Source organism: Mustelus asterias, chromosome 7 (genome assembly GCF_964213995.1).
Source record: "Mustelus asterias chromosome 7, sMusAst1.hap1.1, whole genome shotgun sequence".
Lineage (NCBI taxonomy): Eukaryota > Metazoa > Chordata > Chondrichthyes > Carcharhiniformes > Triakidae > Mustelus > Mustelus asterias.
In genome coordinates this window covers 124,005,767-124,022,605 of record NC_135807.1, presented here as the reverse complement: position 1 = coordinate 124,022,605, position 16,839 = coordinate 124,005,767, and the positions used below count along the sequence as shown (strand labels likewise).

General features: G+C 44.7%; 1 protein-coding gene across 2 annotated transcripts in view; it reads left to right on the top strand.

Moving 5' to 3' along the window:
- Nucleotides 1-1,739: 1,739 nt before the first annotated feature.
- tmem65 (transmembrane protein 65) overlaps nucleotides 1,740-16,839 on the top strand; it is a 61,631-nt gene continuing 46,531 nt past the window's right edge. The window contains exon 1 of one of the 2 annotated variants that reach the window (XM_078216750.1): nucleotides 1,740-2,279. In XM_078216750.1, coding sequence (XP_078072876.1) covers nucleotides 2,027-2,279 — 253 coding nt within the window. In that variant the 5' untranslated portion in view covers nucleotides 1,740-2,026. The remainder of the gene's footprint in view (nucleotides 2,280-16,839) is intronic. The other variant, XM_078216749.1, reaches the window with a different exon arrangement.

Genomic DNA, 16,839 nt, shown 5'->3' with positions numbered 1-16,839 from the left:
GTGGTTAAAAATCAAAGAAGATTTTTGGTCTCATTAATTGAGGCACAAAGTATAAAGGTGAGGAAGTAAACCTTATACAACATTGCTCAGGCTCCAGCTGGAGTATTGGGTTCAATTCTGGGCACCACACTTTAAAAAGACCTCAGCGAGTGTACATGAAATGGTATGCTACAATGGTACCAGGGATGAAGAACTTCAGTTATGTGGGAGGACTGAAAAGGCTGAAGATGTGCTCCCATGAGCAGAGTACATTAAGAGGAGATTTCGTAAAGGGCTTCACATATGTGAATGGCTTTGACAGAATAAGCAAGGAGAAACCTTCTCCAGTTGCAGACAGATCAGTGACCACAGGACACAGATTTAAGATATTTAAGAAAAGAACCAGAAGTGACATGAAAAAATTTTTTCATACACAGCGAGCTGTTGTGATCTGAGAAACACTTGGTGAAAGGGTGGGGGAAACAGATTCAATGATAACAATCAAAGTGTCGTGAATTTAGCCCATCATGCCTCCCATCCATTGACTCTGTCTACACTTCCTGCTGCCTCAGCAAAGCAGCCAGCGTAATTAAGGACCCCATGCACCCTGTACATTCTTTCTTCCACCTTCTTCCATCGGGAAAAAAATTACAAATGTCTGAGGTCTCATACCAACCGACTCAAGAACAGCTTCTTCCCTGCTGCCATCAGACTTTTGAATGGTCCTACCTCGCATTAAGTTGATCTTTCTCTACACCCTAGCTATGACTGTAACGCTACATTCTGCATCCTCTCATTTCCTTCTCTGTGAACGATATGCTTTGTCTGTATAGCACGCACTGTATACTAATACATGTGACAATAATAAATCAAATCAAATCATCATCTGAAAAGCAAGTGATTTTCTCGCTTCAGGGAGAAACACACTGGGTGAGATTTTCCAGCTGTGCTCACCCTGAAAACAGAAAATCCTGCCCAACGTCAATGGATCTTAGCGTGGTGCACCCCTCGGTCACTCTGATTCCGATGGCAGGCAGAATGGGAAAATTTGCTCCTCTGGACCTGTAGTGATTCTCCCTTTCCAACATGTGACTGTGATAAAAGCAAATTATCGCAGCTGCTGGAATCTGATACCAAAACAGGAAATGCTGGAAAATCTCAGTCGGTTCTGTCAGCATCTGTGGAGAGATCAGAGCCAACGTTTTGAGTCAGGATGACCCTTGACCAGAGCTGCTGTGAACCTGCTGTGTTGGCTTCAGCATTTTCTGCTACGTTTTGGACTTTTAATTCAGTTCTTTGTTTACTGAATATGTGACACTGCCAATGGTGAAGTGTTGCGTTCCAGATGTCAATGTGCACACACATATACATAGAGTGTATGGAGCAAAAAGTTTCAAAAGTCCTTGCAGTCACATGCACGAGTCAGGCGTTCTAATTGCAATATATATGTAATAGAATTGAGCAGTTTCTGATCCCATTCAATGTATGTGTGTGTTTGCAAAGAGAAATGGGCGGATTGGAAAACCTTGAATGGAAAAGGGCGTTAACAGAAGATGGATTGCAGAAACGCCCTGTGAATGAATGGGGCTGATCTCTGACACATCAGCGCTTGGCAGGCAGGGCTGGCCAGAGGGCGTTGATCTTCGCCTTCTGGAACTGCGCACGCGCGGCCGCGCAGGGCCTGCCGGGAGTTGTAGTCGCCAGCATGGGGACTGCGGGTTGGAGGGCGGCGGGAGAGACTACAGTTCCCACAGTGCCGTGCGGGGGCCAGGGGGGAAGTGCGCGCAGGCGCACTGCCGCCTCTGGGAGTTGCCTGGTCCCGGGCGTGTGGCTTTCTTGACTTTGGAACCTCGCGACGTTCGATTGGAACGCGGTGCCGGCGGCGGCGGAAAATGATACAAGCGGAGCTGCCTCTGGAGCTGGATTGTCCGGACTCGCTGCAAGGCGCTGCCCTCCGCCCGGACTCGCTGCAAGGCGCTGCCCTCCGCCCGCAATCAGCACTCAACCCTCCCTCCTCTGGCAGTCGCTCCCCCTCCCTGCTTTCGCCATGCTGCTGGCCCCCTGCCTGAGGCGGCTTCTGCGACCTTCCCTGAGCCTGGCCGCCAGCCGGGGCTCCGGGGCGAGAGGCGAGGGACCCGGCTTCCTCCCGTGCCGCCTCGGCACCCACTCGGCCAAGGAGCCGGTGGAGCCGCTCAACACGGCGCAGGGCGCCCGCGACTTCGTCTACAGCCTGCACTCCAAGGAGAGGAAGAGCCTGCTGCAGGAGCTCCAGAGGTTCGAGTCCATGGCAATAGCACAAGGTAAGAGGAGAGAGAGGGCTGGGACCCGGGGGCTGGAGGGGAAATGGACCGGCTGTGGACTGGGCACCGTGGAGTTAATGAATGACTGGCTGGAAAGGGAGAAATAGTGATGGGACACAGACTGGAGAGAGAGAATTAGTGTCAGAGAGAGAAGAAAAGAGTGTGTGTAAAGAGGAATGGTGAGAGAGTGAGAAAGAGACTTAGTGATGGGATACAAACTGGGAAGAAAGAATTAGTGTGAGAGAGAGAAGAAAAGTGTGTGTAAAGAGAAATGGTGATGGGACACAGACTGGAGAGAGAAATAGAGAGACAGAAAATAGTGATGGGACACAGACTGGAGAGAGAGAATTAGTAAGAGAGAGAGAAGAAAATAGTGTGTGTAAAGAGGAATGGTCAGAGAGAGTGAGAAAGAGACTTGGGATACAAACTGGAGAGAGAAATAGAGACAGAAAATAGTGATGGGATACAAACTGGGAAGAAAGAATTAGTGTGAGAGAGAGAAGAAAATGGTTTGTGTAAAGATGAATGGTGATGGGACACAGACTGGAGAGAGAAATAGAGAGACAGAAAAATAGTGATGGGATACAAACTGGAGAGAGAGAGAAAGACTTAGTGATGGGACACAGACTGGAGAGAGTCAGTTAGTGATGGGAGACACTGACAGGCATGGCTGTACATAGTGCGGAGAGAGGAGAACTTGCGTCCGATCAGAGGGTGCTGGTCGAGCATCCCAGATGTCAATGTACACACACACGTGGCTGAAGGATGGGTGGATACAGGAGTGTGTTGGGGAAGGGAATGGAGCCACACAGTTACTCAGACGGGGCGAACCGGCGCTGCAGGCGCTGTTGTCGGGGGTTATTATTGAATGTCCTACACGCGATCCGTGTCAAATCAATGCATTAAATCCGGTTACTGAAGCTTTAATCTGTGTCTTTATTCTGTACACTCAACTTTTACACTCTTTCTTCCTGCATCTCCTCCGTTTAAATCTGAATGAAATACCTGTACCTCTGAAGTCAGAGTTGGAGAGAGATCGGAATAGAATAAGAGATGGTCACTGTGTAGAGTTCCAGTAGTAAGGAGGAGTGCCATGTGTAAATTTTATTGGCTATTTTGGTCCCCTGCTTGATAAAATTGCATCGGGATCAGCGCTGCTTTAAACCACGACCATTATTAACACTGTTAGAAATTTCTCTCTCACACACTGCCTCTGTGCACCAGGCTTTGGCACTTCATGCAGACTTCCCGAGGAGTTTCTTTTGAATTTTCTGAATAAAAAGGGTGCCTTTGTTCATATACTGGGGATTGAGAAACAGGGCAACTCGTGTTTATCTCAATCAGTGAGTGTGTTTAAAACCCAAAGGCTCTCTCTCAGCCAGCTGAAACAACCAGCTAGTTTCCCCATCTGTTTCTTTTTTGCCCCCTTCCCTGGTTTAGACTTTTTGTGTCGGAAATGTTGGGACAGTGGATGAAGCGCATGGGGGGAGGTGGGTTTCACCGTGTGTCCATGCCTCCTGATTGTGGTTTGATCTGTAACTGGTGTAATGCTTTTTGAATATATAGTGTAGAGATCAGCTTTTTATTTTGGGATAATCGCTGAATTAGTGGAATTAAATAGAGAAAGGAGGGGATTGATAGAGATGGATTTTTTTTCTCTTGTCATTGTAAGTTAGGTTTGCCTGGAGGGGGTGGGGGGTGACTGGTGAATGTTACAACATTGTTTAATGGACCCCCCCCCTCCCCAAACCGAGCTAAAACATGAAGCATTATGTGAGGGGAATGACCAGTTGGGTCTGATTCATGGAACGTGAGTCACATCAGCATGATTTAGGTCATCAGATGCTGAACTATTTATTTGCATTAAAACCAGGGACACTCGCCTGGCGGGGGGAACAGACAGACTCTGCTGTGTTGCCCCAGGGGGTGGGTGGGTGGGGGAACACACTGCTGTGCTGGCAGGAGAGGGTTAGCCGTTTCTCAGACACCTTTCTGCTTCTGTGGTTGGACAGCGGAATCGATGGAGGTGCAGCACTTCCAGCCACCCCAGCACCTGTCAAAGCCTCTTATTGAATAAAAAGCTGCATCTGTTTACTCTGAGCATGGAGGGTAGACAGAGTGGAAAACTATGGACTGGTACTGCCTTCACTTCACCTTCCCCAGCCCAGGCAGAAAGCAGCACAAAACATTCGCCCCCCCCCTGTCCCGGCAATGTCTGTGGTCATTGCCACATAGTCTCTTTAAATGATTCAAGATTGCCTCTTCGAGGTCTTTTGATGCTGTGTGTGTTAGAGAGAGAGAGTGCTATTGCTGGGAGGTGAGATTCAGTTAAGCTAATGATTACTGGCTATACATTGGGGACAGCGTGCCAAATATTTCCAATGTTCCCCTTGTTAAAGGACTTTGCACATACCTGAGTTAAATGTTCACCATCGCATTTGATCAAAATCCTGGTGACAGTCATTGGCCCTTGATTAAGTCACTGCTTTTGATTATAGCTCTCTGTCAAAGGTTAATGAGTATCCCTGTCTGTTTTAGATCGAGACCTGACAATGTCCATCACATGACTGCCGTTGGTTTTATCTACTGTGCTGTTAGAGTAACAGAATTTCAATACGATTCCAGCAGTACATTTCTCCTGTTTATTTGTAAATTGAGACTTAAACCTAAGTGTGGCCATGCTGTTTTGTCAATTCTAAGGGTGCACAGTGCTACAAATCTAGTGATGCCATTTACGATGGAGCCTTGTTGAAAAATATCTGAAGAATGAGTGTTGTTTGGTGGCTATTAGGCTATAGGAACCAGAGTGAGTATTCCCCTTCACTGGAGCACCAGGGAAAGTCCCCTTTTATAAGATGACAAGTTCACCAAGGTGTGTGTCCACTGTCATCATAAAGTAAAAAGTTACTTGCTGTGCTTACTCCTGATGTGAGTTTTGGGAGGTGATTACTGTAAGTTATGTAGAGGACATTTCGGTTTGGGAGAAAATTTTCAGTTTGGGACAAACAGCACAATTAAGTATTCATTAACACTTCCTTGCAGCTATTGGCCTGTTAACCCTGCCATATTTGAAGTGGGACGAGTGGATTCTCAAACATGTTCAGGGTTCCAGTGTTAATTTCAGTTTTGTGGGGGATTGATTCCTTTGTATGGTAAGGCGATTTTGACCTTTGCCATGAGCAAGTCATTTGTCCTGATGAAGTTGCGCTGGTCGTCTTCAATTGCTGTCCGCTCTAATCTTCATGCGGAACCTGTTGTGGTTGTCCATTGAGTTGTTGGAACCAGAGCGCTTCTTTTTTGTTTTCAAACAGCTGCTTGTTCCCTTTTTAAAATTAAGCTCCTGAATTTTCTTTTGCGTACATCTGTGGCTGTAAATTCTAATCAGTGTATTAAAACCTGGATGGCATCTGTTTGAGGAAAATAAAATTCTATTACATAGTGAATTTATTGTGCAGTCTTCCTGCCACATTTTTATTATAGATTAAAATTCTCACACTAATGGTAGGACAATTTGGATCTGACAGATCAAATATGGTTGCACCATAATTTGTTTATATTTTTCAGAGATACGCAATGTCTTTAAGCATTAGACATGCAGAAAAATAAATTCAATTACTCCATTTTTCTTTCCTGAATAGAGATGCAGCATTTGATGACCTTTTTGGTTGTTTCTCTCTCTACATATTATTAGGGAAAGCTTTTTAGGCTTTAAGTCATAAGAAATAGGAACAGGAATAGGCCACTTGAGCCTTCTCCGCCATCAATAATACCATGGCTGATCTGATTGTGGCCTTAACCCCACTTTTTTCCCTGCCCCCACCCCCTCCCACCCCCATAATCGTCGTCTCCTTGTCATTCAAATTCAGCCTTGGCCATAGTCAATGACCTTAACCTCCTTTCAAACACTGATAACCCTCTGAGAAAGAAAATCTTTCTCATCTCTTTGCCTTTGTCCTGACTGTTTAGTTATGGTATGGCAAGTAATATCATAAATAGAAACCTTTTGAAATGAGCGAGTTCAGAAAAGAACCCCCAGATGCCAACCATTCTGACCTGTTGTTCCAGTCCCTACCTTGGGTGTCTTGACTGTTTTTCATGTTGTGACAGCAAAAAGAAACAAGCACCAGTCAAATAAAACATATCCTACAACCACAGAAGCTAAACAGCACGTGTTGGATAAATTGTACCCTCATGCATTAACCCTAAAACATCCAGGAAATGAACAATTTCAGCTATCTCTAACTACAGTACAAATCTACAAGCCACTTGTAAAGCGAAAACATGAGAGGTTAAACCAAATTCTGGCCGCGTGTATATAAGTATGCATGACCACGTTATATTGCTTTATTCCACTGCGCAGGGTTTTATTTGAATAATACTCCAAGTGTAACTGCTGTGCTTCCTCTTTTTATAGAACTGAACTGATAGCTCATCATTTAAAATCAATGTCGCCTTCAAAATAACACTCCTCAATTAGTGTGAAACAGTCATCCTTGACTTATTGTCCATGCATTAAATTTTTCATTTTTGAGAGTAATTATTTGAAGACACAATATGTCTTTGTGGGAAGATGCCAAAAGCTTTCATGTAATGTTCTCCGTGTGTGCTGCATTGCAGAGTAATTCCTTGTGGGTTAAACATTCAGATGTTTGAGAGATGTGTAAATGTAGATACTGTCCTTTAATATGCATCAGTTCTTTTGCACAGCTTTCCTGTGAAAGCCGTGACATTTTTTTTTCAATGGGTTTCCAATCCAGCCGAAACAACCAAAATGAGCGTAAGGGACTCTTGACCAGTGAGGCTGCAGGTTCACACAGTACAGAACACCCTGTGATTTAATCTGAGTTGGTGGAAAGGTGGAGGAAATTCACTTGGAGAAACAGTATGATAGACCATAGGGGAAATTCAAAATTTTCTACCAGTGCAGTTTGGGAATCTCCCCTGTGATTAAATTGAGACATCCCTGTCCGGAAAAGGAGAGGGGACCTCACTTTTTTTTTTCATTCGGGGACATGGGCATCACTGGCTGGCCAGCATTTATTGCCCATCCCTGGTTGCATTTGGAGGGCAGTTGAGAGTCAACCACATTGCTGTGGCTCTGGAGTCACATGTAGGCCAGACCAGGTAAGGACAGCAGATTTCCTTCCCTAAAGGATGTTAGTGAACCAGATGGGTTTTTCCAACAATCGACAATGTTTTCATAGTCATCAGTAGATTCTTAATTCCAGATATATTTTATTGAATTCAAATTCCACCACCTGCAATGGTGGGATTTGAACCCGGGTCCCCAGAACATTAGCTTTCTGGATTAATAGTCTAGCGATAATACCATTAGGTTTCCCTACAATATGCCCGATCCAGGAACGACTGAAGCTGAGAACTGCAAACCTCCGTTTCCCAGCAACAGCATTACTAATTATTCATTCTTGGGATTTAGTTGTGACTGGAATTTATTTCCTATCCCTAGTTGGCTAGAGAAGGTGTATTGAAGGTACGCCCAGCGTTACAGGAGGAGTCCCATTGTCAGTCACTGGGTTAAATTCCTGGAGCAGCAATATATGACCTAATTAAGATGGTGCGTGACAATGAGGCAATGGTGTTCCTAACCGGCCGCTGCCCTTGCCCGCCCTGGTGGAAGTGGTCAGTCTGGGAGCTGATATCAAATAATATTTGGAGACTTGTTGCAGTGCATCCTGCAGATGGTATGTTTGTGGCCATGGTGCCCTGGTACTGGAGGAAGTGGATGTTTAAGCTGGTGAATGGTATGGTCAGGTAAGTGGAGAGCCTTTGTCCATGTTGGTGTGGAGCTTGTCGTATGTTCCTGCACTTGCACCTATCCAAGCGTATGGACAGTATTCCGTTACACTTCTAAATTGTAGTTTGTAGATGGTGGAGTTGACTTGGGGAACCATTCACTGTGGACTATCCAACCTTTAACCTGCTCTACTCATCATGGCATTTATAAGGCTGGTCCAGTTAAGTTTCTGGTCAGTGGAGAACCCCAGGTTGTTAATGGTGGGGAATTTAACAATGCTCAAAATATTGAATATTAAGGCATATGGTTAGACTTTCTCCTGTTTGAAATGGTCACACCTTGCACTTGTGTGGCATGAATATTACCAATCACTATCAGTCCAAGTCTGAATGTTGTCTAGGTCTTGCTGCATACAGGTATGAACTGCTGTGTTATCTGAGGAGTTGTGAATGGAACTGAACACCTCACAATTATCAGCAGAGATCCCCACTTCTGACCTTGTGGTTAGAAGAGCATTAATGAAGCAGCTGAAAATAGCTGGGCCTAGGATGCTTCCCTGAGGAACCTCTGGGGGTGAGATGATTGGCCTGCAACAAGTGTCACAAGTAGGCTTACATTAACACTGTAATGAAGTTACAGTTAAAATCCCCTAGTCGCCACATTAGGGCACCAGTTCAGGTACAATGAGGGAGAATTTTGCATGGCCAATGCATCTAACCAGCACGTCTTTTGGACTGTGGGAGAAAACCGAAGCACCCAGAGGAAACCCATGCAGACACTGGGAGAAGGTGCAGACTCCACACAGTGCGGAGTCTGCATGTTCGAACCTGGGCCCCTGGTGCTGTGAGGCATCAGTGCTAGCCACCGTGACCCCCCCCCCCCCCATTTTCCTTTGCATAATATGACTGAAGCAAATGGAGGATTTCCCCTTGATTCCCAATGACTTCAATTTTGAAAGGGTGCCTTGATGCCACATTTGGTCAAATGCTGCCTTGCTGTCAAGGCCACTTGTACTTATCTCACCTCTGGAATTCATGGTTGTCCCACTGAGTCTGGGGTTGAGTGAGTGGGCCCTGATAGAACACAAGTTGGCCGATGGTGATCAGTTTGTCAACAAGTATGTCCGATTGCATTATTGATTACTCATTCCTTCACACTAATTTTGAAGATATGCTGATAGGGCAGTAATTGACCGATTTGTCTGGATTTTTTGTGGGCAAGACATACCTGGTTAATTTATCACGTTGTTTGGTGGATGTCAGTGATGTAACTGTGTTGGAACAATTTAGCTAGAGGCATCCACAGTGTGAAGAAGACCAATAAAAGATGGCTTACATCATTTTTATTTCAGAAGCTCTCTTGGTTTTATTATTTTAAAAACAAACTCCCTGCTGTTCCCTATTCATTTTACAATTAATCGAAGACATTGTGGTTCTGTCAGTGCTTCTGATAAATGACTGCCCATGGAAACAAATCATTTTTCAATCCTTTGGGTTTTAGTCCTCCAGTTTCCCCTCTCGATTTTTATTGGTGGGCCAATGCTTTAATAGGAAGAAATCACATTGTGGGGGGAAAAAAGACTCTTCCACAAATTACTTTCAAATTTGCGATGTGTCAAAAGTTAATGCGAGGCGTGATTTAAAATAATATTCTGAATGAGGTTGCTTGAGCTGCCTGATAACTGAGCAAGTTTATTTGTGGAATAATTGAGCTGTACAGATGAACAATGTTGCATAGAAAATCAGAGCAGGAGGAGGCCATTCGGTCCTTCAATCCTGTTCTGCCATTCATTATCATAGAATCTACAGTGCAGAAGGAGCCATTTGGCCCATCGAGCCTGCACCAACAACAATCCCAACCAGCTACTGTCCTATCCCCGTAACCCCACATATTTACCCTCCTGATCCCCCTGACATTAAGGGGGTAATTTATCATGGCCAATCAACCTAACCCGCACATTTTGGAGTGAGGGGGGAAACCGGAGCACCCGGATGAAACCCATGCAGATGCCGGGAGAACGTGCAGACTCCGCACAGACAGTGACCCGAGGCCGGAATTGAACCCGGGTCCCTGGCGCTGTGAGGCAGCAGTGCTAACCACTGTGCCATCGTGCCGCCTTATGATCATGGCTGATCATCCCACGCAGTAGCCTTCCCCTCCCCCCATATCCTTTGATCCCCTTTGCCTCATGTGCTATATCAACTGCCTGTTCAAAACATTCAATGTTTTGGCCTCAACTGTGGTAGCAAATTCCACAGGCTGACAACTTTCTGGGTGAAGAAACTGCTCCTCATCTCTGTCCTAAACAATCTATCCTGTATCCTCAGCCTGTAGCCCCTGGTTCTGGACATGCCAACCATCGGGAACACCCTTCTTGCATCTATCCTAAACTGAAGGACTAAACCCAAAGGATTGAAAAATGATTTGTTTTCATTAACAGTCATTTATCATAAGCACTGACAGAACCACAATGTCTTCGATTAATTGTAAAATGAATAGGGAATAGCCGGGAGTTTTTAAAAAAATAATAAAACCAAAAGAGCTTCTGAAAAAAAAATTTATGTAAGCCATCTTTTATTGGTTGTCTTCACACTGTGGATGCTTCTAGCTAAAAGTCCTGTCAGACTTTTACAGATTTCTCTGAAACCACCCCCTCACTTTTCTGAACTCCAGCGATAACAATCATAACCAACTCACCCTCTCCTCATGTCAGTCATGTCATCCCAGCAATCGGTCTGAGCGCTGGTCCATGTTTCTAGCTTGGGGCGCAGGAGTGTCCTGGACATAGGAGCTACAATCACTGAGGGCCTCCGCTTCTGAAAACTCTCTCTGACCTCTGCTGGTAGTGCATGTCTGAACCTGCCCTCCGTAGCTGCAGACCTCTGCAGTTGAATAGCCTGCCAACTTTGCTGGATTAAGTTTACACATGGAACAATGGCTACTTGGACCAAGTACCAGAGAGCGACGGTTATAGTGAGGTGTCTGCACCTTGGGGAACAGAAAATGTCAGGGAGGAGCAGAACAGGAGCACCAGTTCGTCCGACTTGGATGCAGCAAGCTCACCAACTGTCGAATCAGAAAATGCCAAGCAATGCAGCAGTTGTAACCAAAAACTGAGCGAGGTAAAAATCTGAACAGGATTGTTCATTGCGAGTCATTGGGGGTAGTGCTGCAGCTCCTCGGAAAGCATCTCCAACTTGAGGCACGAAGGATGCAATCTGGAAATGGAGTTGTGCTTCGAGGCAGTTTTCTGGGTCACGGCTAATGAATCTGTTGGTGTTGACAGTGAAAAAGGGAGGCATGTGAAAGGATAGAAGCCAAGAATCTTGTCAGCCTTGTAAAATGATAAAGGGTGCTTTGTGACACTCTGGGGCATCTCTCTGCAAATTGAATCAAACCAAAAGACTCTATTTACAGCGTCTTGTCTCTATTTCCATTTGTCTCGAGTGCTCTAGAAAACACTCCGGTTGAGTGAGCACTACCTCCTGAGCTCCAGGAAGATGTAATTGATGACTTCACTTTGTGGCATGAAAGATGCTACATTTCCTTTTGGAAAATTAGCAAAGGAAATGTCCTACAGCGCAGCGATGGTATTGACCGCAGGAAAACTGATTAATGCAAGAATAAATTCTCACTGCCGCAGGACAAGATAAGCCTGCGAATCCCAGGTAAACAACAAGGACTAAATGCAGAGTGAAGCCTCAATGACAAAATAAGGGTCAAAAAACAAAAAAACAAAAACAGGCCCTTCGGCCCACGATGTTGTGCCGAGCTTTATATGAAACCAAGATCAAGCTATCCCACTCCCTATCATTCTGGTGTGCTCCATGTGCCTATCCAATAACTGCTTAAATGTTCCTAAAGTGTCTGACTCCACTATCACTGCAGGCAGTCCATTCCACACCCCAACCACTCTCTGAGTAAAGAACCTACCTCTGATATCCTTCCTATATCTCCCACCACGAACCCTATAGTTATGTCCCCTTGTAATAGCTCCATCCACCCGAGGAAATAGTCTTTGAACGTTCACTTTATTTATCCCCTTCATCATTTTATAATAGGTGGCTATTCATACAATAACTCTTAGACATACATGTGTGGAGAAAATGGTTACATTTGAGCACATGAAAGCAAACATTAGGATGTTCATGAAAGAAGCCATCTGAATTGGAGGTTGATGTGGTGGAAGTATTAGAGTCAAAGAGTAATAAGACCATAAGACATAGGAGCAGAATTAGGCCACTCGGCCCATCGAGTCTGCTCCGCCATTCAATTATGGCTGATATTTTTCTCATCCCCATTCTCCTGCCTTTTCCCCATAACCCCTGATCCTCTTATTAATCAAGAACCTATCTCTCTCTGTCTTAAAGACACTCGATGACCTGGCCTCCACAGCCTTCTGCGGCAAAGAGTTCCACAGATTCACCAATCTCTGGCTGAAGAAATTCCTCCTCATCTCTGTTTTAAAGGATTGTCCCTTTAGTCTGAGGTTGTGCCCTCTGGTTCTAGTTTTTCCTACTAGTGGAAACATCCTCTCCACGTCCACTCTATTCAGTATCCTGTAAGTTTCAATAAGACCCCCCCATATCTGTCTAAACTCCAACAAATACAGACCCAGAGTCCTCAACCGTCCCTCATATCCCTTCATTCCAGGGATCATTCTTGTGAATCTCCTCTGGACCCTTTCCAAGGCCAGCACATCCTTCCTTAGATATGGGGCCCAAAACCGCTCACAACACTCCGAATGGGGTCTGACCAGAGCCTTATACAGCCTCAGCAGTACATCCCTGCTCTTGTATTCTCGCCCTCTCGACATGAATGCTAACATTGCATTTGCCTTCCTAACTGCCGACTGAACCTGCACATTAACCTGAAGAGGTTTACAGCATGGAAACAGGCCCTTTGGCCAAACTTGTCCATGCCACCCAGTTTTTACCATTAGGCTTGTCCATATCCCTCTATTTCCGGGGCTATATCTATAACGAGAGTTATTGTATGAATTATATCTATATTCAGGGCGGCACGGTAGCACAGTGGTTAGCACTGTTGCTTCACAGCTCCAGGGTCCCGGGTTCGATTCCCGGCTCGGGTCTCTGTCTGTGTGGAGTTTGCACATTCTCCTCGTGTCTGCATGGGTTTCCTCCGGGTGCTCCGGTTTCCTCCCACAGTCCAAAGATGTGCGGGTTAGGTTGATTGGCCAGGTTAAAAAAAATTGCCCCTTAGAGTTCTGAGATGCGTGGATTAGCGGGTAAATATGTGGGGGTAGGGCCTGGGTGGGATTGTGGTCGGTGCAGACTCGATGGGCCGAATGGCCTCCTTCTGCACTGTAGGGTTTCTATGAATTCTTTCTATGAATCCATGTTATCCATGTAACTGTCTAAATGCTTTTTAAAAGACAAAATTGTACCCACCCCAGAGGAATTAATTTAGATGAGGTTTAGTGAGGAGCATTCAGAAGGAATAGATAAAGCTGCTGGGGTCCTAGATGACCATAGGCTGGTGGTGATTTTTAACCTGACGATCACCACACCTCAGGCAAGGACCAAGGTTGAGAAGGCGGGGCCTTCGTGAGTAACCTCAGCCAGTACGGGAATTGAACCCACGCTGTTGGCGTTGCTCTGCATCACTAACCAGCCGTCCAGCCAGGTGAACTGGCTGACTCCCGACATGCATGTACAACTGGGTGGAGCAATTGCAAAAAGTAAGCCAAGTGCCTATTCCGTGGGATAAGCTCTGGATCAGTTTCTAATTCAAATTTTCCCCAACAGCAAAATAAGATACAAGTGTTTAAATGTTGATTGAATTAGAAGGCCCATTATGTGCATTATGTTCAAACATTTAGATCCAATTATCACACTAAGTAATTACCTCGGAGGGAAGAATACCTATCAAATGCATTTAATTTATACATGAGCTGAACAGTGCAGACACTTGAATGTATTGATAGGGTCTATTCCCACTTAAATGTCCAACTTGCGATGTTCACTGTTTAAAACCTCATCATCCTCACTCAATAAATGATCAGCGTCGAGTTGATACTCTTATGATTACAGCTCGTTATGGCAACTGCAAAAAATACTCTTGAAAATGGATTGTGTTGTTTTGACACCACAAGAGCATGCATCACATCCTTTACTTTCCCAACTTACCTAGGTTTTATAGCAATTTCCTGATCAATTGCTGATGTATTTATAATGTTTCTGTTCCTATCTATGTTCACCATTTGGTATCAAATTTCTCCACCAGCCAAACCCTGTGTAATTTAGAATTACTGGGTTAGATTTGCTCTTTGGGTGATCTGCCTGGTTCCTGGTGTGACATCAGTTTATTGTAGGCTTTAGGGCCATTGAGAATCCTGGAATGAAAAGAGCCATAAGATATAGGAGCAGAATTAGACCATTAGGCCCATCGAGTCTGCTCCGCCATTCAACCGTGGCTGATATGATTCTCATCCCCATTCTATGATCCATCACATTTAGCCCCAATACTGCAGTCTTTGCCCCATAAGCCTGCAATTTAGTCCCATTAGTGCATGTCCAGGTGTGTTTTGGAATTGTTTCTCCGTTCTCAGCAGCAAATAGTTGCAAACACACTGATTTCTGGTTGGCACCTTGTAATATTGAGGAGAACGCAAGGCATGAATTAGTGTCACACACTAGATGGTACAGGATTGCGATAACCTGAGGCCTTTTTCCCCCTTGTATGCTAGCGGAGTGCCACAGGGATCAGTGCTTGGTCCTCTGCTCTTTGTGATTTTTATTAATGACTTAGAGGAGGGGGCTGAAGGGTGGATCAGTAAATTTGCTGATGACACCAGGATTGGTGGAGTGGTGGAGGGCTGTTGGAGGCTGCAAAGAGACATAGATAGGATGCAAAGCTGGGCTGAAAAATGGCAAATGGAGTTTAACCCTGATAAATGTGAGGTGATTCATTTTGGTAGGACTAATTTAAATGTGGATTACAGGGTCAAAGGTAGGGTTCTGAAGACTGTAGAGGAACAGAGAGATCTTGGGGTCCATATCCACAGATCTCTAAAGGTTGCCACTCAAGTGGATAGAGCTGTGAAGAAGGCCTATAGTGTGTTAGCTTTTATTAACAGGGGGTTGGAGTTTAAGAGCCGTGGGGTTATGCTGCAACTGTACAGGACCTTGGTGAGACCACATTTGGAATATTGTGTGCAGTTCTGGTCACCTCACTATAAAAAGAATATGGAAGCGCTGGAAAGAGTGCAGAGGAGATTTACCAGGATGCTGCCTGGTTTGGGGGGTAGGTCTTATGAGGAAAGGTTGAGGGAGCTAGGGCTGTTCTCTCTGGAGCGGAGGAGGCTGAGGGGAGACTTAATCGAGGTTTATAAAATGATGAAGGGGATAGATAGAGTGAACGTTCAAAGACTATTTCCTCGGGTGGATGGAGCTATTACAAGGGGGCATAACTATAGGGTTCGTGGTGGGAGATATAGGAAGGATATCAGAGGTAGGTTCTTTATGCAGAGAGTGGTTGGGGTGTGGAATGGACTGCCTGCAGTGATAGTGGAGTCAGACACTTTAGAAACATTTAAGCGGTTATTGGATAGGCACATGGAGCACACCAGGATGATAGGGAGTGGGATAGCTTGATCTTGGTTTCAGATAAAGCTCGGCACAACACCGTGGGCCGAAGGGCCTGTTCTGTGCTGTACTGTTCTATGTTCTATGTAGTTTATTTCAAGCTTTGCAAAAATAGTGAGTTTGTGTTATTCTAAAACACTCTGCCTGCATGATCACAATATTTAAGGGTTTAGAGATAATGTTATATAATAGAAACAGGTAAGTTGGAACAGAAAGGGTTTGTTTTTGATTGCTGCTTTATGTGGTTGGTTTGATTACATAACTTAGAAGCTTTGCAATTTTTTGTCAAGTTGCTTCGTATCGGCCTGAGAGAAAGAGATCAGTCTGAAAACCTTGAGGATTTCTGAGCAGGCAGGAGCAATGTGCAACAGACAGACACGTCGGTGTAATAAGAAAAATACTGCCGATGCTGCAATCGGAAACGAAAACAGAGGATGCTGGAAAATCTCAGCAGCTCCGGCAGCATCTGTAAGGAGAGGAAATAGAGTTAACGTTGCGAGTCCTTTTGGCTTCTCATCAGGCAAGTCAGTATGACTTGCGACACTATAATGGGAGTGCTTAGAGATGGAGCTGAGGGAGGTAACCTGGAAGTGTGTCCCAATCATAATTGGCAGAAAATACACTGGTTAAAAATTATCCTTCGACCAAAGAATTGGCATTTCAGATAGCCGTATGTAACTTAAAAATCGACTGCGTAATTCAAGTGGCTGTGCGATCATTGTTAGTAAAGTTTAATAGTCGTAGGTTTTATACTTAAAACTGTTAAAAATAAATCTTTTAAAAGTAAAGCAAAATAAAACAATGGTGATATATTCTCATTTTAACAAGAAAACATTTTGGTATTTGGTTTTTAAAAAATTTAAAATGCGCTATGCTGTCTTTGATCTCGTACCTCAGAACAATTTTATTCGAAATCTTGGACCATACTATACGTGACCCAAGGGTTCTTTGCTTGCAGGAAGCATCCAGAATGGAATATACTGTTCCACTCCTGGCTCTGTCTGTCACCCCCTTTTTCTCACTATGATGAGTACAACATGGTTTATTTATCTAACCGCCACCCCACCACTATACACATGTAAATAACAGCGAAGCTCCACCTCCTGTTTTAACCAAACTCTTATTGACTACATTTTTGGTTTAGTTTACTTGTTAGTGTCACAAGCAGGTTTACATAAAGTTACTGTGAAAACCCCCC